The sequence below is a fragment of the Ischnura elegans genome, chromosome 6 (genome assembly GCF_921293095.1).
Source record: "Ischnura elegans chromosome 6, ioIscEleg1.1, whole genome shotgun sequence".
NCBI classification, from domain to species: Eukaryota; Metazoa; Arthropoda; class Insecta; order Odonata; family Coenagrionidae; genus Ischnura; species Ischnura elegans.
This window is the reverse complement of record NC_060251.1, coordinates 29832894-29857955: the sequence shown is the minus strand read 5'-3', so window position 1 is coordinate 29857955 and position 25062 is coordinate 29832894. Positions and strand designations below refer to the sequence as shown.

Below are 25062 nucleotides of genomic sequence, written 5' to 3'. Positions count from 1 at the left end.
TTGTTTTATCCCGTAGGTCCCATGCGGGAGGGATCTTCGCGGATTTGTATTTTTTTTTTATTTTTGTGCGACGTCTCCCCCCGGTTCTATTGTGGTATCCGGGCGAGTCGGGGGTGGGATGCCACAATATGTATTGAGAGATTTTTCACATAATTTTGAATATTCAGAAATTTAAATGAAGTTTTTAATGCCAAATGGTGTACAACTGTGCAAAAACTTATAGCCCAATACTCCTGCCAGGAGCTAAGATGCTCATCAATCAGCAACTCTTGGCAAATGAAGCGCATCCCCCAGCACTTAACTTGTGAGTAAGGCAAGAGATGGGAAAGTGAGGGAAATGAGCTGAAAAGAATCATTGGTTGCCATGACTACCACATGCTAAATAGATGATATGCAATCATATGCAAGAACTTTTGCTCAATTTGGCTCTACTGCTTGTATTGCCGGTGCACCTGCACTTTGGCAGCTCATCTGTGCTCTTCCACCTGCCGCCAATGAATAAGTTCATATGTTGGGCCAAAACTTCTGTCACTTCATGCAGTCCTTTTTCAATCTATTGGAAACTCCACTTACTAAATGGAATGCTGAAGATAAGAAGGATCTTATTGAAAATGATACATTTACTCCTCAATTAGACTTTGACATCTAACAATGTCGTCAGCAAGCATATACGTTTAAATCTGGTGCTTTCCATTATATTATCTGGAAATTTTTTTGAGATTTCTTCCAGGTGTATTGGTTCGTGAATACTTTTGTTTTGAGATTCTGACTTATTCTTAGTTTCAGTGAATACCTCTTTCAGTTATGCAAGCGATGTGAGGAAAATTTGGAAGGAAATGTTGGTGATTATCTAAGTTGCTTGAAACATCGGTTACAGGGTATAGTACTCATTAATTTTAATTACACCATCAAAAGGTAGCATGTGGTCATAAAAGGCAGAAATTACAAAAAATGTTACCATATGTCTGTTATGAGAGTTACTCGCATGGTTGAGGGAGAGGAGGTGATGGTGCACGCTGAGAGAATTAGGCTAGCTCTTCATATCCCTTAATGACCACCACTGAAACAAAGCAGTATTGAAAAACAAATGATTCAGTAAATATTTTCATGTGCAAAATTTGATCACAAGGACTCAAACTGACTTTTTAAACTACATTTTATTCAGATCTCATTAAGATTTATTTAAAGTACATTTCAACTACTTATCAATGTCTTTTACATACTGGTTGGAAATGTTATTTCTTGAAAATATATTCAAGAATGTTCAAATAACATAATTAGGGGGCAGTTTCTGAGTCCAGTCGAGAATTGTTTTGTCCTTCCAAACATATGCTCCTCTGGGGGTTTTGTTATTAGTTGGGGGTAACAGGGTCAGATACAAAGGAGCAACAGCACCTAAAATAAAAGAGCATGAGATATGGTCAGTAAAAATTATGCATAGGGATAATAATAATGGTTCAAGAACATTCCCATGAATGAGGGAACCATGAAGAGTTCAGTGGATAACTGAAAATTTAGTGCATGGGTATTGAGGAAATATGGATTTTTTTAAATCATCAAATTGATCAATATTTCATTGATATTTAGCGAATCACTTAAAATCCTGCTTCATAGGCTCTGATTGAATTTCAACTGTGAACAGCTGACTGCTCACCAAGCAGCAAAGTGAAATCAATGTGTGTCACCTCGGTAAACTTCTCCTCAGCCAGTAATTTTCATCCTAACCAGGGCTACCAGAACAAACCCTGAAGGTTATTTAATATGGGTCTCACTCCAAAGTAAACAGCAGTTCATTAAATTAACCCAAAGTTCATTCTAGCATCTGCCTCATGAAAACTTGTCTTTAGTATGCATACAGTCTTCAAATGAATGGGATAACACAATCATTTGTGTTTAATATATGTTAACATTAAATCTTTTAGGATATACTATTTGGTAATATTTCATGCAATTAATTCACAAATTACAACCAATATGAACAGATTCATTGGGTTATTTTAAAAAAGGAGAGATCAGGATTCTGCCTTGATATGTTTTTTTGTAAGGGTGCAGTAGCAAAATCCATGTGGACTCTCCATACAATATGTATATTTTTGAATTAATAAGTAATTGAAGGTGTAGCATGTTTTTTTTGTTATATGATGATAAATCTTTGTGTAAAATTAGATCCATTGAGTGATTTCATTAGATTATGGAAGAAACAACATCAGCTAGAGCAGTAAAATATCAGTTTTATCAGATGACTTACCCTCTTCAGTAGATATGGCACCTTTGTGGCTGGTCATATCTGTATCAACATATCCAGGGTGAACATGGTTCACAACAATTCCTGGTCTACTCATATCAGAATCAAATGCTCTCTGCTGGATTCTAGTCAAAGCAGAAAGGCCCACTTTAGACACAGCATAGGTGCTATTTGGCCAACCTTTAGCAAAATGGTCACCTGCTTTGGCTGCCCTGTAGAAATAGTAAATATTAACCATTATTCAAAATTAAAAAGCAGCTTTGAAAAAATTGCCTTTCCTGAAGCCAACATTAAAAATAAATTACTTTTCTGAATAATTATTTTTTCAGATGATACAGTCTGGATAAAATAATCATCATCCCATTTATTGATGATTTCAGTAATTACACTAAAAAAAGAAAACATTCAGATTTATTATTCAGAATGGAAAGGTATGGTGTGATTTAAAAGGAAATAGCTAGGTGTACGCATGTAGGTAATGGAAGGAAAAAGTATCATAGTGAAACAGGAGTTGAGAATGGATCCATTCAATCTCTTTGTTTGTCATGACAGAGAGTATTTTGGAGAAAATATGATTGAGATTTTATATTTGGTTGAAAATGAAAAAAAATGTGTATAGGAAAAAATTTCACAGTCAAGGAGTTACGAAAGAATTACAGAATTATTTCCTGTCCTCATTAGTAGATGTATCACTTATACTTAAGTTTCGAGAGAATATTCATTTTGAAGTAAATCTCAAATATCGCAAAGTTTTGAATTGTCTCAATTTGAAACACTTAATGACTAGCAGGCATGATTCTCATTCCAAAACTACATTAGCATTGCATATAGAGCTGGAGAAGTAAACACTTGCAGCAGAAAACCTTGTGTGGTACAATTGCCATTTTCTCAATAATAATGGGGGACTGATGTCTCAACTTTAACCTCTCAATCCTACATTCCCATGTGCATTTTGTAGTGCATTGCAATTGAATCAAGAGAAGTGGCAAATGAGACAATGAGTACATGCAAATCTTTGAATGTCAGCAAAAAAAGGCAACAACTTTTCAATTTTTGGGAATACTACTAGATATTAGTTAATTAAAAAATACTCACAATTTTCCACAAATACTTAAATTTCACTTCATGACCGGTTTTGATACATTTTGTATTACATTCAGGTGGATTTTATCCCTCTGCAGTATTTAATGAGGCTGCAATGCAAAACTGAACAAAGTTCTAGCACCTCTCAGGGTTAAGTGCTGTGCCACTACCGACAACATGTCAACTCAAACAGGAAACGATCCTATTTACTAAATTCAAGTCCGACTGAAGATAGTTTTCTTTTAAGTGAATAGTTGAAGAAACTTTTATATGATTTTTGTGTTCTGTATGTAAATAAAAATTTTAAAAATGCCATAATTTTTTTATACTTGATAAAACATGATTCCTCATTGAAACTTTGACTACCATTGTTTTTAAACTATTTTTGACTACAATTGTTACAACTTAAGTTTTAAAAAATCAGAAGTTTCAGGAGAGGGGAGCTTATACTTGAAAATCATGTGTGGGTATATGTGTTCTGGTACTTAAATTTTTAGAAATGAACCACAGTCCCTCTGCAATTGTTGTGAATTTAATGCGGCAGATTTGATTCACCTCTCCCTTCCATTGGTTTACTGGGGAGGAAGGGAAAGCTAGGGCGAAATTTAATCAAAATTTGTGAGAGTGGAAAAGTCCTAAAAAAGGGGTTTCTCACCACGCACACACGCCAGTAAAAACGGTAATCCTGAACGTTATTCTTTGATGCAAGTTTTTATTCCACCAGTTAAAATAAACACTGCACTTTAACATACATACTAGATTTCTTAAGGAGATTCAATCAATCTCTCGCTTAGTGACAATTTATTGCAAACCCCCCACGGTTGAATTGAAGGGGATGACAAAAGGAGCAACTTTTTCCCCGTAAATTCCAGGAAAATGGCAATAATTAGAATCGCGTCTGTACCTCTGACCTTAAATAAACATCGGGAACCTTATCAATGAAAGTTTTTATTTCGCCAGCTCAATTAACAATGCGTACAGATAATTCATGAATATCTATACGCCACCCGTCTATTAGCAGACGCGTTTTAATAATTATCGCCGAGGGGAATTGCATACCACCAAGGCGCTGCGGAAATACCGAGTACGGTCCCTCCAAAAAATACATCGCTCAATGGACGAGCTTCCGAAAACTAGCGAGAGACCGACGATTTTGCAAGGAGTGGGCAGTGAAATGAGGGTGGTACGTCGGTGATTAGAACTTACTCGACAAATTCTTCCATCAATAAGCCAAGTTCGTCTTCAGTCAGACTCGCACTAGCAAATCTTTCACGAAGTTTGGATGCGCACGGCTCTTCTCCGCTGATCTTGAACAAGTGTCCTTCGCTGCTTGAGATGTTGACAACGCGAGCCCCAGCCCTCAGTATCGGGAAAAGTACACGGCATGCTTTTAGAACCGAAGTAAAATTCACGCGAACTGTAACTTCGGCCTGCTCTGCGAAAGGCTCTTTCGCGTCATTCTAATAAAGAGAAAAAAAGAAAACACTTACACGCGAAGTCTGCCAAGGCCATGCACGGTCATTATCGAACGCCTTTCACACAGCACTGACCTTGTAGGCCATCCCTGCATTGTTCACCAGAACATCAATGCCGCCGTGTGCTTTAGCGACATGTTCTTTGAAAGTAACCACAGTCTCTGGTTTTTCAATATCCAAGACGTGAAACAGTGGTTTATATCCCAACTAAAGGAAAGGTGAATCATTAAAAGGGTTACGCAATTGCGAAGTAACATTCTTACGAAAGGTATGGTAAAATTCATTGTGTCACTCTTAACACTTACCTTATTTAGCTCGGCTACGGAGGCCTTGCCTCTACTTTCATCCCTTGCAGTAAGGTACACGACCCCATCAAACTTCTCACAAAGTCCTTGAACGATAGCGTATCCTATTCCTTTGTTACCGCCAGTAACCTTGAAAGCAGTATGTTATAGCCATTAACGGCATTTTTCTTCTATTACAAATCCTCATTGAGAGTTAATATATCGCAACTCATGCGAGTTAGAAATACAAGCACCGCGGCCTATAGCTGTGATGCGTGAGGTTGAAATTTTTGAATATTTAAGGACATAAATACATACCACTGCGACTTTGGCGCTCGACATGATGACGGCCTTTCCTACAAATGAAACTGTTTCCTCCCGCGGCGATCAAATAAGTTCTCGTGCAACGCTTGAAAAAGCAAGTCACCGTGGATGAAATACCGGTACCTGAAGGCCCGCGAAAGTTGAAAAATAAATTCAAAAACTTTCGGTAAAACAAAGGACTGCTACAGTGGGAGATTTCCGATCATCGAAAGGATCGAAAGCATGGGACTCCTTTATTCGTGATCGCAAGGAAGCGCTCATAAATGTACATATGCCGCGCCTGTACCTAACTCTCACCATAAATAAACATCGGGAACGTTATCAATACCGTACATAAAAATCAATACCTATTTCTATATACGAGTCAATTTACCAGAATCGGCTTATCAAGTGCGTGGGAGTGGATTGATCGACGTTGTCAGTGCCCTAACAGTACAAAGTTCCTTTTGTCATTCAAGCATGGGCATACCCAGCGGGGGGCAGTAGGGTGAGCTGCACCCCCAGAAGCAAAATTGAATTTAGTTCAAAGAAAGTTTTGAAAATTTTTCTTTAAATGCAAGAAAAGTGATATTAGTATAAAACACGTGATAAAAATAAAAATATTTTTCTGAGCAAATAATTATAAAATCTAATAAGCTCTGTTATAATTTCTTTTTTAAATTTCGGTTTGCATAACCTTTTCTGTGTTACAACCTGAACGACCTCGGCTTGCCTCCCCCCCCCCCCCCCCCCCCCTAGTTTTGATCCTGGGTACGCCCTTGCATGAGATAATGCAAGTAGTAAAGTATAAAAACGGCGTTTTCACTTTCGTTAAATCACTAAGTTTTCCGAGTTACTCCATTTCATCATAGCAGCCGTACATGTGGGCAGCCCCCTGACAAAAAAAATGACCCACTTGTTGATGACTACCCTGCCGTGCCGTGATTGGATGCTGGCTTGCTTCAGCTATGCTAGAAGCAAAATTAAATTTAGTTCAAAGAAAGTTTTGAAAATTTTTCTTTGAATCCAAGAGATGCGATATCCGTATAAAACATGTAATTAAAATAAAGATATTTTTTCTAAGCAAATAATTAAAAAATCTATTAAAGCGCTGTTATAATTTTTTTTGAAATTTTGGTTTCCGCAACCTTTTTTGTGTTACAACCTGAACATTAAGTTGAAATACATATGTGTAGAAATACTTTTGCGAATTATTCAAAAAGAAATTTGAATCCTATCTTGGAATGACACACTCTCCAAGATAACTTTGAGATTAATCATTTCGTAATAGAATCATTTCAATGGCTTTTACAAACCAGTAAAGAACTCACGACTTGATGTCACCTGAAGATGGACCTGTGCGTTGAAAACTGGATCAAAAATTTTTCTCTAAAGCAAATTTGGTAACTTTTTTCTAGTTTATTTCCATGTAGCCTCTGTGAGTGCTTTACATTATCATTACTTGTCTATTCCTTTGCAATTCAGCAAACTATTGTCCCTTTTCTCAGTCCAACATTGGTTAAATTAAGGTGGAATGACCCAATAACATATATTTGAAATTATTGTATATTCCCATCCATATCCATCACTGGTAAACAATCCTAAAATCGATTTGACGCAGCTCTTCTCAACTCTCACTCAAATCTCCTGTCAGTTTATATTTTGACACCTGCATATTCATTCTACTTCACATCCTTCTTTATCAGTTCAACATATTTTATTCCTGGTCTTTGTTTTCATTCTTGCTGTCTCCTTTTGTCCTCCAGATTGTCTTGATCTGGCCATCGTCTCAAGATAAGGGTGTTTATGTCTAATATAATCAAAGTATTATCTATTTTTGATCATATGACATCATCATTACCGGTCAAAAATCCTAAGATTGGTTTGACAAAGCTCTCCAGCCAATTATTTGGTCAGCTAATCTTTTCATACGTATACGCATCTCTTCCCTTTTACATCCCTAATTTACCTGTTCAATATTAATTTTTTAATCGAGACCTTCCTTTCCCATTCTTGCCATCCACCTGTCCCACAACGATTGTCTTCAACAAACCGTATTAGAGTCCTTCACACTAGCAGGGGTGGCCTGGATGATTGGGGGCACCTAGCTAGGGCTCACGATAAGCCTTAAAATCCTAAGGGATAGCTTTACAGCGCCAACATTGACTCAGCCTCTCCCCTCACTAAAGCTTGCAAGTCTTTCGACACCTCCTGAGAATATTTCTGACTGCATGGCCTATTCCTTAGCACATGAACTACAGCTAACAAACGTACACTTTCACATGGAAAAAATCATCAAACAATAGACCGGTTGGAAAAGAGACAACTGATTGTGAGTGCTGTCAATTTAATTGCCTTAAATGTGCACCAGTTCATATCATATGGCTCGATTGCTTTTGCTAATTTTTAATATTAAAACAAATTCTTATTATTATTTTTATGTGATATTTCCATAGGAATCCATCATTCCCAGTTCAGCCATTGCCTTGAGGCAATTAGTAATCACAGTAATAATTATTACTCAAAACTGCAGAATCATTTTTTTTCCTTCTTATTATACTGTCGCTCTCGTAAAATTTTGCATTGATGTTATATTTCACATGGCAGCTTTCCTAACATTGTGAGCTATCTTCTTTCACGCTCTTATTGGAAAGAACAATGTCCTTTAATTCGATTTAAATCCGTTAGTATTAGTACAATGGACTGAAAATCATAGCCCATATTGTGGAAATTATTGGTCGCCCTTGCTTGCTCCATAAGTTTCAACGAAAGGCCAAGAATATGCATAAATTGAGGCCACTTCTAGAAACTTGTGAGCAGTTGTGAGAAAGTACATGCACCAATACGTCGAATCTCTAAACATCGGTTGTATCTTTTTTGTCATTTTTTTTTTTTTTGGCATTTGGATATTCAAATTTAAAAACCGGTTCCCGGTCAACCGGCAGAACACGTAATTATTGCTTTCTCTCTGAAGGCTCACGTCCAAAAATAAAATGACAAGTTTCTTTTTTTACACAGATTACGGACAGGTGCCAGGTATTGCTAAGTATGATTTTTTTCGTCGTGGCATAATTTATAGGTCGGTGATGTCGGAGCTGTTGGAAATAGTAATTAACATCGGAAAATAATTATAGTGCCCAAATAATACATATAACAGGTTTGGAACATTTGAAATACCGCAAGATCCATCAAAAGAATAATAATTATAGCATAAATTAACATCTCCATCATTTTCTTTAACCATATTTGGGTGTATGACTAAGATTTATTCGAAAATTTATTGTTTTCCAATGAATAAATTTCTTGAATACATCTTTTCCTAAGCATGAAAAATTTTTGGCTTACATAATAATTTTAACTGTGCAATGATTTTTTAAAAACTTATTGAGCGGACTAACAGAGCTTCTATTGCCTCAGGTGCATGGACATACCCAGCAAGGGGCAGGGGCAGCTCCCCCCCTGGAAGCAAAAATCGCAAAAGTCTATAAGGAAAATCAGGACTGGATTGAAACGAACGTTTTCAACAAATTTTCTTTAAACCTACGAAAAATGATATTAGTATAAGACATGTACCTAAATTTATTGTTTTCGAGTAAATAATTTTAAAACTAATAAAGCGCTGTAATAATTTTCTTAAAATTTTGGGTTTCATTCAGCTTTCCATGCTTAAATGCAACAACTTGAATAACCATGACCTAGTTTTGATCCTGGGTACTAGAGGTGGGTTAAACTGTTCATTTTGACGAACCGTTCACTTTGAACCTGTTCAGTAAAAAGAACAGTTCAAAATATCTGTTCATGGCAAACAGTCACGGTCATTCAGGTAGAAAATACTGTTTATCGGACGTTTAGAGTAATTGAAAGCTTAGAGTGGCATCATATGGTTTCTGCAGCTTGTCATAGTAATTTCAAGCAAAATCTATCGTGGCCTTGACTTGTTTATCCGTTTGGAGGACAATATCTGCTGTCCAATTGTAGAATACGCCAGAATTAATGTTTATCAACCCAGCGTCTGATGTTATTCGGGTATTTAGCATCAGAAAAGTTGTTAAAATGCTGCTCTTATGAGTTATGAGTGTGAACATGTATACTGTGTCATAGTGTCCATACACTGGTATGTAAGTCTATTTTGTATTTTCTTCAACTTTCCCACCCCCCCCCCCCTTCGATACCAGAATTACTAAAATGCACTTAAATGTTTAGGCAAAGATTAAACGATGAAGTTAAGAACAGCTAATATTTATGAAAGAAAATAATATTTTCCTGAAATAGAACAGAACTAATTTTTAATTCAAAATAATTAACAGAATCAAACAGTTTCAGTCATATAAAATATTTATTAAAGTCAAGTCAGTATAAAAAGCACATTTTAGTCATATTAATGTCACAAAGAAATATACATGTATTTTCATCAGAAATGTATCACAACAACATGCAACAAGTAAAATAAAAATACATAGTTGAAGTTGTACTCGCAGATCAAAAATCATTCATTTGTTTCTATAATTGAAGTTATTTATTTTCATTAAATAATGGAAAAAATGCTATAAAAGGTTTTTTTAACCTGGCTATTATGAAAACTGAAGTAATAAGATTGCTCTACTTAAGGACATGAGGTCAACTAACAAGTAGTCTATTGTAAACTGTTACATCATCATAGTACAGGCAATGCCATGTAGGGATGAATGTTAACTAGCCATTATAAAATGGGCAATATATAAAAATCCTTTTTTCATTTAAAATGAAAATTTAATTCACTTAATATATGTCTTTTCAGCTATGAGGGACTTGCATATTGTATAATATATCTAAAATATCTGTTGGCAATTTAATGTATAATAAGGACATTTCCATTTAATCACAACCTTTCTCATGCCATCGCATTTGCCAGAAATTTGTTTTGCTATTAAAATAAAGAGACAAGTAATTTTCTGATAGCCAATCACAGAACTTAAAAAAATGCTATTTATCGAACCAAGGCAGCGTGATCACGGTTCTAAGACAGTAGTTTGGAAGGATGCATTAAATTAGAATAATTCATGCGATATGATTTTGCCTTCGTGCCATTTACAATGCATGAAAAATTAGTAGCAAAATGCTACCATTAAGCAAACTGGCATAATGTCACACCATCACTCATCACTATGGAAGCACGGTTCCAGGGAAACAAGAGTTTATGAAAAAGATTTACAATTTGCATCATGAGCTCATATGTAAAGGAGTAAGAAGTGATACTAGCTTCACATTCTTCAAATCTGGCTACCGTTTTCATAAACCACCGATTATACGGAAAGCTAGGATCTTTTTTGAGCTGAGAGGATCCTCCTGTCATCTTAAAAAAGAAATTTAGAATTACCAAAGAAAGCTAATGCTCTGGTATGCTCTCATCTTTGCTATTTTCCCTCATATACATATAAATAATTGTTCATGGTGGCTTATAGATATGATTTTCCAACTTCCGAATCAACTATATGTACAACTACATTCATACATTGTATAAATCTCATATGCACTTCCATGCATGCATATTTACAGTGAATGTACAAATTTTTCAAATATGTATACAGTACACTCCCGATTATCCGCACTAATGATGGGGAGAGACGGCACTAATAATCAAAAAACACGGATAATCCAAACTTTCACTTAAATGTCTTGTAATGTTCATAATTTACGTAAAACAAACAATCTATCATTATTATGCAGTAATTCTGTTATTTAAGAGTGCTTCCCGGACTAATTGAGAGCTTTCTTTGCCAGTTCGCGATCTTTTTAGCGGCGATAACATGGTTATATCAGTATTATTAATGCTCCATTTATGGCCTGGTTTCAAAAACCACACATCCGTGGTTGTGTGATCACGAATACAGAAAAGTGCTTTTGCACGAATGCTCAAAACAACTGCTCGACGTTGGAAACTACACTGTCAGGCACCACGCCATGCAGTTGGCGTCTCACACAAGTTGCCTGGGTTGCAACTGCTGCGCGACAAGTATCAGTGATCAAGGAGCACAGTCGCGCACTGCGAGGCTTGGAAAACGGGAGCACGGTGCTCCCGTGAATGCAGATAGCGCGTGACTGCTTCCGTTTTACGAAGGGGATTCTAACTGAAATAATAAGGCCAGTGTATCCTAGCATTACTGCTGTAATTCAGATGATTTTGCATCTGATTTTTTTATAAATATCGTGGAAAAAATTGAGCGAGAGATAAATCATGCACGGATAATCCGCAACCCAGATAAACTGCAGCCGAATAACCGGGAGTCTGCTGTATATGTAATAGCGGATCTATTGGGTGGAGGGGGGTGATAGCCCCCCTTGGGTGTCCAATTTACACTTGATAGGATGGTAATTTTATTCATACCCCCACTACTGCTGGAGATTACCCCTCAATTAGCCCCCCCATCCTGGATCCGCCACTGTGTAGTAGATCTACGTAATATAGTGTTATTCATTATACATATACTGAAAAATATGACATCAATCAAATAAATGAAGTTAAGGCGAAATAGCCAAAGGTGTTGACCAATTTGCTGTCAATTAAGTATACAGCGATGTCAAAGAACAGGAAAATAAACACATTGAACAAGAATTTGGTGGGAATACTTGTATAGCCAATAGAAATGGTATGAAAGTTTGGAAGTGTCTGGTGGGGTGATGGGACGATGTATTTGAAATAAATGAGATTCCTCGGACAGTTTAAATTGCAGTCTAGAGACAATTCATTTCATGTCAACAGTATAAAAAAGTAAATATTTTTCAATAAAGAATTTCATTTTGGTGAGAAGTTTAATATTGGGGGGAAATTACTACGGTTGTCAACAATGTTCAGAATAGTGAGTAAAACACCATTGACAATGAAAATGTAGTTTATGCATGACCCTCCATGAATTAAAATAGCTTCACGTAGAAATATTTGCATCCTATCCAACTATTACTTATACAGATTCTACACCACCTGAAAACATCTGATATGCTCTCTGATGATTCTCCTAAATTCATAGTGTACCTGTATCTCTCAAAACATCCTACAAAATAGGGAAATTAAATTTGATCTAAAAATATCCTTCGGTAGTTTCTAATCGCTTCACAATGAATCACTCACTCAGTGATTCAATCTGAAGGTTTCTTGAGATAGGTGATTATTAGCTCTTTGTTCAGTCAAGACATAAAATCCATAGGGCATGATGTCAATGTGTTTGACTTTTCCCTGAAATTTTAAAATATGTACATCTAAGTATTGTCTATACGGTATTTTGCTAAGATTTTAAATGGTCATCAGTATCACTTCACTGGAGCATCCTTCTCTTAGTAGCAATTGCTTAGGAGTAATGAATGTAATTCACTGATTCTGCTATTTTTTTATCAAATGGTATAATAATGGTGTTACATATATAAAGTAGAATCTACAAGGATAAAAAATGAATATCAGAATCGAAAACCATATTAGTCATGAACGAAATGCAGATGACTGTCAGGAATGGGTGCCTGGTTCACGCAGAGGGGATAGAAAAGAGAGTATATGAATGAGAAAAGGTAGGGTACACATTAAACTGAAGTCTTACAGATCATGAAAGGTGAAAACTTTGGAGTAAAATAGAAAAAAAACATACCAGTTCTACCAATTACAACCCACCTAGCATCAACAAATGATACTTTCTGACTGTAAGAAAAATAAACAAATAAGTTTCAGTTAATTTGTATTTAAATAATCATCATTAAGGTGGGTTTGCCATTGATGACTAGTTGAGTTTGTTGAAGGGAAAATGCTTTTAACAGTTTTTTTTTCTAACCATGAATACAATAGGGTAGTTTCCTTCATCAAAGAAAACGAAAGGCATTGATTGCGATTCGTTACCCACCATTAGTGTATTCATAATACACAAATTATTTGGTTTTTGAAATACCGGTTTAGACGAATGGCAAGGGTCAAATTTATCCTCATTTGAAAAAGGCCAGATTGGCACCCATGCGATTCCACTCCACGTGACGTCACAGGGACCTAGTTTCTACACGAGAGGATAGGAGTTATACATCGTCTGAGGTTACCAATGCATGCATGAGGCACAGAGCTCAGGGAAACATGTCTTAATAATCACCTATTAAAACTGGCTAAGGTCGAAGAGTTTTCTTCGTTTGATAAGGTATTAATAAACCTTTTTTAAGCCAAGCGCTACCAGCCAGCAAGGTACTCAGCTACCCGCTAGCATCTTGCGTCCTATCAGCGCTCAGAACCTCGATTAAGGTCGCCTCATAAGGCGGGAGGGGGAACCAGAAATGCATCGCACGGACTTTTTCCCATCATTCCTACTTACGGGTCACGTTTTCGTGCGCTTGAAATTTTTCACTTTTCATTTAATCGCAAAAAATAGATATCGTCATTTAAAAATCTAAAAGCGTGAAATAAGTACTCCAGGAGTAATAATCTTTCGAATTAGGCAATACAAAAATAATAGGAAACCACCCTTTTAAGCAAACAATGCACGACACTTTTTCTGTAGATTACTCATTTGTCAAAATCCGTCCTTAAACATATTATCTGATATCTACTCCCTATTATTGAAAAAAATTTCTGTGACATGCATGCGTAACCTGATTCACTTGAAGGCAAAATTTATTCCAAAACTATCCTTCAGAACATATTTTGCATAATCATGGTCAAATGCACTTTATTATGAATAGTATTTAAAAATTCTCAACCTATAAAATTCAACCCATGAAAATGACTATAGGAGTTTAAGCACTATTTAGTGCCACCATTACCATATCAAATATGGATCATTCATATAACAATGTTGTACAAGCATGATATCTTGGATGGCCAAATGGCTTTCAGGCATCATGGACCAAATTCATTACCATGTGTAAGTGAATTTAAAATCTGTAATAAAGGTAAATCTTTTTCATCCATAAAAATTCAGTTGCTCTTCATATTCTATAATGTATTTCATACATGGAGTCAGCAACACATAGACTATTAAATTTAGACATCAAAAATTCCTAAAAATAAATTGAAATTTTTGTATAAAAGTATCAAAAAACAATAACAAAAACAACAACACTGGATATATACAAGGGAAATAACTTCAAAACATTATCAGATCAGCACAATCTTACACAGCTGTGTTACACATTTTAAATGCTGTAACACCCTGAATCATGCTTGAGATAGGTATAACATCATTATATGTACCTCCCACTTACTTTCCTCGTGGCATCATACATAACATTACATGCAGGAAATGTTCTACACCTTTTTATGATTAATAGAACTGACCCACAGTTATCTTAAATTCCATTAATTAAAATTACAGCAGCAATATATGGGTTAGTATAGCTTCCCCAAAGCAATACACATGCTGGAGATGAATAATGCTTGTTTTTTCTTATTTCCCTTTCCTATACCCGAGGACTATGAGGGTACAAGACATTCTTCAGTGGCCTACCTGATGATAAACTGCAAGCATCATGCAATTGTGTCAAGATTACACTGACTACACTTCCTTTGAAAAAGATTTCAATGCTGGTAACACTGAATAACTCATACTGCCATCCACAAACACTTTTCATAGGCAATCCGCTCAGGGAAATCAAAAAGCATGGCATTATTTCATGTTTCCCACAGTTCCCAAAATATTCCTTTACAATTCTTCCTTAACCCATGCACTTGACCACCTCTTGAATCTGCCTTTTCTCATGTTGCTTCATAAAAATTCAATGAATGACGGTAAATGTTTCAACAGAACTTCTGCATTTTTTTGCAAAATTCTGCTTTCATCTATAAGTCACTATTAGCTATGAATCTATTTCCTTCTGAATGTTTCCCAGAATAACGATAACGGCATTTACCATATGCACCTAAAAAAATAAACCATTCTTAGATGACATCCAGAAAACAGGATTTATTTTCAAAATATGTAACACTTACCTCTGTGATCATCTATGCCTCTTCTCGATGAGGGCAAAGGGGTATATGGCATTTGATCAACCGAATCCTCTTCATCAGATGGAACCTGTAAATTTTTTAAATTAAAACTTAAAATGATTCATGATATGATACTTCATGTACCGAAATTTATTTCCTCAAAATTATAAGACATTTCACAACTATGGATGAAACTCCCTTCATTGAACCTCTAATACAAAGTGACACCAATTTACTTAATACTCTCCCGGTCCTGATCACACATAAAGTGAAAAACCTAAAAGAACTTCTGATTTATGTGCAAACTAATGTCATAAAAAATAACATAAAATCCACAAAAATGGTGGAGCAAAGGCCTAAAGTAACATTCTTTCATTCAATAATCAAAATTTAAAAATGATGGATTTCATAGGCTCATAAATAGGGAAGCCATTTTTACTGGATATTGATGCTTAGCTATTTTTAAAGCTCAATAAAATATTCCCCTACATTAGTAACCCCATAGATTATTAATTTAACTGCAACAAGAGCAAAAAACTATAATTGAAAGCAATAGGCAAAAAAATTTGATGACACAAGTCATTTTAATACGAAGTCCACGTAAACTGAAACCTTTCATGTCATTTTTTTGTGATATAAGTAAGTACACATACAAATATGCATATTTTCTTATGCTTCAAGTCAGCAACCATTGACATATAATTTTAAGATTTCAACAGCGAAATCCCCCAACATATTAGGTGCACAACGAAGTTCCCGCTGTTTGTCAATAGATGGCTCTAGCAGTGCTTGCAGGTCGATTTCGACATAACAAAATCATTATGAACCAAGCTTAAGCATTTGGTAATTATACCACTTAACGACAATGGTGAGTTTTTATTGGTGACATTACCTTATTGTTGGGTAAACACGTCTGACTTTGTAACCGTCATTTGCGGTAAGTGTTGACTTTCTTCTTTCATTCGAAGAAAATGGCAGCTGAAGCGCATTGAGAGCTCCAAAAAGTTTTTGGGGATGGTGCTCTTAGTGAAACAACGTGCCGCGATTAGTTCTGTCGCTTCAAATACGGTCATTTCAACGTTGACGACCATCTACATGAAGGAAGACCAAAAACCTTCTAAGACGCTGAAATGGAGGCATCCGTGAAGATCCACGCCAAACTCAAGAAGAGCTTGCTTCAGCATTAGGAGTTACCTGCCTAGCCATTTTCAAGTGATTGTATGCATTGGGAATGATTGACAAACAAGGAACTTGGCTTTCTTATGATTTGAAGCCAAGGGACTTTGAGTGTCATTTTGTTGCCTGTGAACAACAGATCCAGCGGCAAAATATGAAGGGTTTTCTTCATCACACCGTGGCAGATGATGAAAAATGGATTTATTCCACAAACTTATAGAGAAGAAAGTTTTTGGGACTGCCTGGTCAGACCTCCATGTCATCGGCTCAGCCAATATTCACGCTGCAAAAGTTATGCTGTGTATTTGATGGGACCACGTCAGTGTTATTTATTATTAACTGTTGTAACCTTATGAAGCCATTATTGGAGAGCGATATGGAATTCAATTGATGAGATTGAGCTGACAATGAGTACTGAACTGTACGAAAAACGGCCATAATACTATCATAGGCACAACAAAGTGATTCTACAGCATGACAATGCTCAACCTCATGTTGCCAAGCAAGTTAAAACCTACCTGGAAACACTAAAATGGGAAATGCTAACCCACTCGCCATATTCTTCAGATATTGCAGCTAGCGATCATTACTTTTTTCGCTCGATGACACGTGGTAAGCCTAATCAGCAGTTTCACTCACTTGAAGACCTCCAAAAATGGCTTAATTCATGGATAGCCTCAAAAGATGAACACCTTTACCGGAAAGGTATTCAAGCTCTGCCAGAACGATGGGAAAAAGTTGTAGCTAGCGATGGGCAACACTTTGAATTATTTGTGCATAACGATGCTTTCACAATAAAGTTGTACTTTCACTACTAAAAACGGCGAGAACTTAGTTGTGCACCTAATATATTTTTTTTAACGAACTAACAAACTTCCAAACTGCAATAGACTGAAGTGCTATCACATTATTCAATACCACTTGCGATGGAAGAAGTATATGCAACAAAAGTTTTACAATGAAATCACCTTATCATTCGGTCGAACCACTTTCATGAAATGCCCCCTTCTCTCAGCCTCCAGACGCTCTTCATGAGTGACTCGTGAGGAATCTAAAAACTGCAGTCTCGGCAGATGGTGAAGGACATAATACCTAGAATGACATGTACACTTCATTTCCGAGAATATTTCTTTTTAAGAAAAGAGAAGTGAATTCAATGCAAAAAAAACTACCATGTATAGAAATTCATTCTACCATCATAAAATGGAAGAAGTTGTCAAATATGACCACATTGAAAATTGAAAAAAATTCCAGATGAGATGACACGGTATAATTCATAAGATTTTTTTCCGATGGTGCGAACAAAAACAATCAATGCAGCTTAGAGACATCATATAGCTTTATCTCCACCATTGGTAAACCACTACTAAAGTCACTAGAAAGCATCGCTAGAAATGGAACCATTTATAAAAAACTGATTATTATGAGTCACTATGGATCCATAAAACTACATAGCACACCATTCTCAGGCTATTCAATGGCAAGTAACATAGGCTTGTGCAGCAGTGGCTCTTTCGTGTGTCACATGGGTGGGCCAGATTATAAAATGGACGGGCCTAACCTCGAGTTAACGAGGATAAATACGTCACAAAAGCCACTTTGAATATATTTGTTTTATGTTATGGAGTCAATAAGGACAATACATAATTTTTCATAAAATTAACAGATTGGTTTTCCTTTCGCCCATTAATGTATACAATTTATTTTAATTTAAAAAAATAAAGTTTAGCTTTGGATTTTGATTCTGAAATTTGTGGTGTGTCTTATTTAGATGGGCCCACCCTGGCTCCATCACCATCACTCAGCTCATGCGAGTCAAGTGTGCTGTGCAGAATTTTGCCTCATACATACTTAATCACCAAGAAGAAACCCTAACACAAATTTAAAAGTTGGCTTCAAGAATTCCCTCATTCCAACTTTTTTCCTGATTTTGGAAATATCACAGAAGAGTTTCAACTTCTTTTCCACACTCACAGACTCAAAAACAGACCAAATACAAAGTGCGAAAATCAAAATCATTTTGTACATTCCATACTGATACTGTATTACAGACCATAGCTTCCACACGTTGCCAACATCAGGGTGAATTGCTGAAGTATGTAAGAGTTTACTGACAGGAATAAATATAGAACGGGGTCCAATTGTCTCCTTGTTCATTAACAGGCAATTAAGCATTGTGATTTGCCCTTCATTCTCAATGTGGCTACCTCAGAAGGCAGCCACTGTGGCTCGTGCAAGTTGGAGTTATGACTTATGTGTCAAACCTAGGGTCACTAATAAATTGTCACCATAGAATGTAGAGTGTTTTTTCTTTCCCTATTTCATGATTCCACAAAGTTAAACAGCAACAAAAAACAAACAAAAAGTGCTTTTTTGAGAGTCACACCAAGGTATTTTACTTGCATTGCTGAAGTTACATGTACTGGTGTACAGTACAGCTTATGAAAGAAATCTTTGATCACAAAATAATGATATTATTACTTTACTGAAAATATAAAGCTAAGTCGAACAGTTACCTGTAACGTCTATAATCTTCTTCATCTTTTTCACAATCTGATAGCTGATTGGGGCAAGCAACATTTCCCAATAAACTCAAATATGTAAGTCTTGGGAAATGGTGGGCCACTTTGGTCAAAAGAAGATCTAAATTTGTAATCTGAAAAATTATAGTGCAGCATTATATTTTTATACCACTAGCCCTCATAATTTAAATGAAGAATAAGGTAAGGTAGAAAAGCAAATTTTTCAATGTTTTGAAAAATGATGGGTTAATTTTAGGGATGGGATGTTCGAATAGTTGAATCACCGAATACCTCCAATACTGAGCTTTTTACACTATTCGATGGCACAAAGTTGTCAATATGAATTTCCAACACACAGCACAGATCAACAATGATTCTCTTTAAATACGTTGACAATGGTAGGGTCTTAAGGCCTGGTTACACGGTGCATTAACCCGTACGGGTTAATGTATGAATATGTGTCTGTTTGCATGTCTGAATTCATGGACGTTTGCATGAACGCGGAGCATGAATGAGCGGTTACACGGTACATGCGTTCGCACAAGTTTTCACACATTTTCTCGTAACGCGATGCGTTTAGTTTTTGTTTATTCCCTTTACAGTGCGCAAAATTTAAATATGAAAACAGTATCATTAGGTAGGAAGCAGACGATACCTACCAGAAAATAATTCCCTTTTCGTTGTTTCCTGTAGGACCAGGAAATTTCACATACTGCGGTAATATATTTGCGCTGCCGTGTAAACAGTGGTTTTCATTGTAGTTGCCGAAGTAGTTTCATTTCGTGCTAGTAATATTTATTTATATTTAATATTTATCGTTATCGCTCGCTTAATGCTATATCTCAATAGTACTCTATTTATTTCAAACCGTTATCAAAGTTAATACTTATTGTTAGGCTGAAAATTTGTAGACGCATCTTGTTTTTAAGCCGTGTTTACTTGACATTTTTCTGTCATCTGTTTCACTGATGTGAGTGTAGATGATGTATGAGAGTAGATATTTTTAATACTTTGTTCTACTTTTGTCCGGGACGGTTATAAAGTTAAGAAGATATTTGCTGCTGATGGAAAAGATGTTGGTTTAGAGGTCTTGTCAATTTATGAACTTGCGTAATGTGAATCGTATTTTTGTGGTGAGCCAGCGCATTCCCACCTCGGACGTATAAAAGGTAGAATTGTTGTTAATTCGTATGATATTAATTATGTTTAAATGTGTTCTATAAGTCGTATGATAGCCATTGTATTTCACAAATGTCGTGTTGAAAACTCTGTTACAACCTCATCGATTGTTTTGTTCCGGCATAATACAACCAATAAGATACCATAGGCATAAACTTGGTATGTCCGGCATACATACAGGGATAATCTAAACGAATATTAGTGTAGATGCAAATGGTGAGTTTGTGGTAGGATTCAAGCACTTACGATACAGTACAAATGAACAAATATGCGTAAAGAGTTACTGAATAGCCAAGACGGCCGTGGAATAGCCCTGCAGATGACAACTAAATGTGTTGTTTCCCACCAGGTGGCTCTGTTATCAACTTGTGTGAATGCATGAACGAAATTAGAACAGGTTCTATTTTCCGTTCACGCGTTCATGCATTTGTACATTTTGGGGTGGTTACACGGTGAATTTTTCCGTTCATTCTCGCGTTCATACATTTAGACATTAACCCGTACGGGTTAATGCACCGTGTAACCAGGCCTTTACATGAAGGTTTGCACATTTGGTTGGTTCAATTCTTTAATAACATTTTTAGGAAAATTATGATTGAAAATAAGCATTAAAAATGTATAATGATGATAACTCCATGAGAAAAACACTTAGAAGAATGTATTTATACTTTCAAATGCACGCGAGATTGGCTTTTGCTTTTCTGACTCCCTCTAGCATGACGAAATTTACATTTTATATTAGGGGTTGAGAAGCCAAGGGGTACAAGTGACTTTTTCTCAGCAGAGTTAGGTAATGTTAATTGTTGGAATAAATACACAAAAACTTGGTTAACAAGGCATATGAGTGAGTCTCTGTTCTGTGGTGACATCGAGTGGAAAATCAACCCCACTAAACATCTATTTGATCTTGTTTGTTTTCTATACCTCATTTCTGTATTTAATTGTGTAGAAAAAAGAAATCACTTGCACCCCTTGGCTTCTAACCCAATCATATTTTCTAATTTTAAAGTAATTGTCAATTCTTTATTTGATTTTAGGTTTGCAATAAATGCAGTAAAGCATTACTAAGAGGGCTGTTTTTTAAGTAAGGGCCATTTTGCCGTGCACTTTAGCACATCACACGCTGTCCGTAACAAGTGTGCGCACTGACTCCCGGCATTCCTAGCGAACAACCACGTATCAGTTGCACTTCTGTATCTAACCTTTATGCTTTACAGTGGATCTTTTAAATGTTCAAGATTATTGAATCAACCACCGTGTGTGAGATCTGGTCAGTGATACGATTTTTGACTGCAAGAAACATGTCGGCTGGAGACATTCACCCTCAGTTTTGTGAAGTGTATGCTGCTTATGCAATGAGCAAAGCTAAAGTGCGGAAATGGGTCGGAGAATTCAAAGATGTCCGTGAAAATGTTCACGATGACGATAATGATCGCTCAGGATGGCCATCTTTGATCACAAACATTGTTGCACTGCAAAATCAAGGCAACAGTGTTCTGGGACAGGTGCAGTGTTTTGCTAGTGGACTTTATGACACAAGGAATGACGATCAACTCAGAAGCCTACTGTGCAACCCTGGCCAGTCTCCGACATGCCATTCAGAGCAAAAGATGCAGCATCTCGCGTGAACTCCTGGTTGTCAGGGCAGGCGGCAAACTTCTTTAAAGAGTGGTTTCAAAACTTAGTTTTAAGGTATGATAAGTGCCCAAACAAACAAGGTAACTATGTGGAAATACAAAGAAAAGTATGAAAATTCTAAAAATAAAATAATTTTGAAAAAAAAAATTTTGGTATATTTTATATAAAAAAACGGCCCTTACTTAAAAAACAACCCTCGTACTAATATAACCTTCAATATGCCAATATCTAACCTCGCCATGCGTGCAAATTTGATGAAATCACAAGTGACAATTGTGTCAGGATTTGGCAAGGATGTTCCTACCTCATTGGGAGCCTTATACAATGACTTTCCAAGTGTTCAGCATGATTTAATTTAATCGTCATTTGTATTTAAAATTGGTGGAAAAATGCATATTAAGTATCGAGTAGTGCCGTATTCATCATATCATTCCCAGAGGAATATTCTAGTAAATATTTACTTGACAAAATTATTTTAATCCATAGCTGGATTCCATAACACAGCACCATTTCATGTATACATACCTTGTTTTTATTGAGTGAGAGAGTATGGAGTTTATTGAGCATTGGAAAATGTATGGCATCATTAAGAAGGTTATTGTCAAGCACAAGTTCTTCTAAGTGAGGGAATTCCGCTAATCCCCAGAGAGATTCTAGAGCATTGAAGCTCAAATCAAGGCAATTAACTTGAGGACCATACAGCATGTGAAGCATCGGAGGTATCCTTTGGCAGTCTTGTCCAACATAGCTCAACTACAAAAATAATGCAAAAAATAAAAAATAAATTTCAAATGATAAAATACACGAAACAGCGCATTTGGAGGGGTTATGGAAGTACCTAGTTATAATAAGACAATATCATAATTGGGAATAAGAATTGGAGCTGTGACCTATGATGTATTAATGATACTAATTAAAGGGTCATTCCAGGTCAAATGAACCAGAAAAATGACAAAATGCAACCCACCAACTTGGCTTTCCGTGAAATATTGTACACATGGTTCGTTTACATATACAATGACTGGTTGTAAACTGCAGGCCTCTTGTCTTAAGCCAGAACAAGTGCAACCTCATATTTAGCCCGAAATATAAAAAAAGCATCCACGGCTGTCCCGAATTCAGGTAGTACTTTAAAATATATTTAATACTAGCAGGCCACCCGGCATTGCTCAGGAAAGATAGTACCCAGAGAAGTGGGAAACTTGAAATTCACGGCTACAAAGCAGGATTTTTAGGCATTCTGAACTGCAAACAATAGAAAAACCAATATCCATATGATGGGCACGAGTTGACCTTACACCCCACCCCAAAACATAGATCTCTACGTGTGTACACCAAAAACATCTGGCGAACTCATACCCCAGCAAAAAGGTTTGCACCAAGAGGATTAATAGATAAGGGTAGTCCCAGATAGCACACAAATCTGTAATACATATGCATTATTCTCATATTCGTACATATGTATTCATACAGCTGTTCTAGATATGAATTATTTGTGTGTTTTTACCTGTGTGTAAATACACAAATAATATACGGTCGAACCCTGATAAGTAAGAGTTCAAGGGACTGCCCCTTTTTTCTCACCAACAGAGGTTTCTGACTTGCCCAGTTTCTCACTTACAAAGGTTCCGAAATGACCTCTCTCACTTATAGAGGTACCAATAATGAAGTATGGGGAGGAGAGTGCAAGGAATCCAGTATTACATACGTATTATGTGTGTAATTATCTATATACTTTAAATTATTTAATATGCTTATTTATAGAAATAAGTAGACGTCTTTTGAGATTCTCTTGTGGTATTATAAATATATTTTTTTAATTCCATTTCTCTAATTAAAAATAAATTGTTACCTTTTTGAAATGACTCTATTACAGAATTTCTCGATTCACTGGATTTGAAGATGTAACAATATAGACTTCTGAAAGTTTCTTTGAAAAAATATCTCTCTTTTTCTCTTAACTTCCGTCAAAGTGTCTGTTAGGAATTGAAAGAGTCATGAAGAATGTGTTCCCTTCAGGTCAACATTAACTAAAATGTATACAAATCTTGAGTTTGAGAGTGACATACGTTTCCGTCATTTGGTGTTGAGTCAGGTGGTGTGCACTCATTTTCCCACCTGAAGTCAGATAAAAAAATCTCTCACTTAATGAGGCTCCAATATTCTCCCTTGAAGAGGCTTTCAAAGGTAAAAATGACGAGACATGGCAATGAGTCCCACTTATAGAGGTTTCTCACTAATCGAGGTTTGACTGTATATGCAATTCAACAGTATGAAAGCTCAAATAATACATATGTATTCATACTCTGTATGACACATATATTATTTACAGTTCGTGCATAGAGGGGGGGGGGGTCACAGGGGTCATGACCCTCCCTCCCCCAAATTCTATCAAAAATTTTAAATATTTATCAGTTCAATAGTTTCTGTATTTATAAAGTCTAAAATTGTACAATCTGCTGGTATCATTTTAAAGAGAATAAAGTTTTCTTAAAAGCATACTAATAAAATCTTGGGGGCAATGACAACTACACTGTTAATCATAAAAGCAATTTTTACGGCATATAAAAAATTATTCCAATTAAAGACACAAAAATAAGCCGAGCCAATAGCAGGTCGTCCAGAACTGCAGCTACAGCCTTAATTCGACAACTCGGGCTATCCTTGGTTTCAATAAGCCAGTCGACATAAATGTATTTTTCCTAAGTCAGCTCGGTGTCACACGATAATCCCAGCTACGACTACGATCAGAGTTACAAGACGAGATAATTGTTATGGGGCCATATGCCAATATATCCTGTACTGAAAATGGATTAACACACTTGTTGATTACCTTGACGAATAACTAACTTCCAAAGATCAGATTTTGAACTCCAAGGCATAAATATAGACGAATAACTAAACCCAGGCTGACTGACAAAAAATCATCGAGACTATAGTGGCTTACATAAACAAGCTCTAGTAACGGGGTACTCAACCGTTTAATTGTTAATTATGCAACAGAATTGACGCGTATAATCCTGACTATCGTAAAGAGAAAACTAAAATTTATTCCGTAACTCACCCGATTATTATTAAATACAACAGCCAATTCATTTACTCCACTCTCCCTTAAATATACCCGTCCCTCCATTGATCCGGACCCCATCGCTCACAACTCACAACATGACTGTCACGTGACCTACTGAAACACCTCCAACCAAGGGGGCGACATACCCATAAGGATAATGCG

The 25062-nt window shown here is 36.2% G+C and overlaps 2 protein-coding genes across 3 annotated transcripts; both read right to left on the bottom strand.

Annotated features, from left to right (window-relative positions):
• Nucleotides 1-1138: 1138 nt before the first annotated feature.
• LOC124160249 (carbonyl reductase [NADPH] 3-like) lies at nt 1139-5968 on the bottom strand. The gene is made up of 6 exons (XM_046536063.1): nt 5406-5968; nt 5109-5237; nt 4879-5010; nt 4535-4788; nt 2249-2457; nt 1139-1395 (listed from the first exon to the last, which is right to left on the bottom strand). The coding sequence occupies exons 1-6, from the start codon at nt 5427-5429 to the stop codon at nt 1265-1267; spliced, it is 879 nt and encodes a 292-aa protein (XP_046392019.1). The 5' UTR covers nt 5430-5968; the 3' UTR covers nt 1139-1264.
• A 7879-nt stretch (nt 5969-13847) lies between these two features.
• On the bottom strand, nt 13848-25025 carry LOC124160589 (leucine-rich melanocyte differentiation-associated protein-like). 2 transcript variants are annotated; one of them, XM_046536471.1, is made up of 6 exons: nt 24895-25025; nt 22356-22583; nt 19008-19147; nt 17460-17583; nt 15319-15403; nt 13848-15248 (listed from the first exon to the last, which is right to left on the bottom strand). In XM_046536471.1, the coding sequence occupies exons 1-6, from the start codon at nt 24976-24978 to the stop codon at nt 15169-15171; spliced, it is 741 nt and encodes a 246-aa protein (XP_046392427.1). In that variant the 5' UTR covers nt 24979-25025; the 3' UTR covers nt 13848-15168. The 2 variants fall into 2 exon arrangements, with proteins under 2 accessions (XP_046392427.1, XP_046392428.1); XM_046536472.1 differs by having other exon boundaries at nt 13848-14390.
• Between the last annotated feature and the right edge of the window lie 37 nt (nt 25026-25062).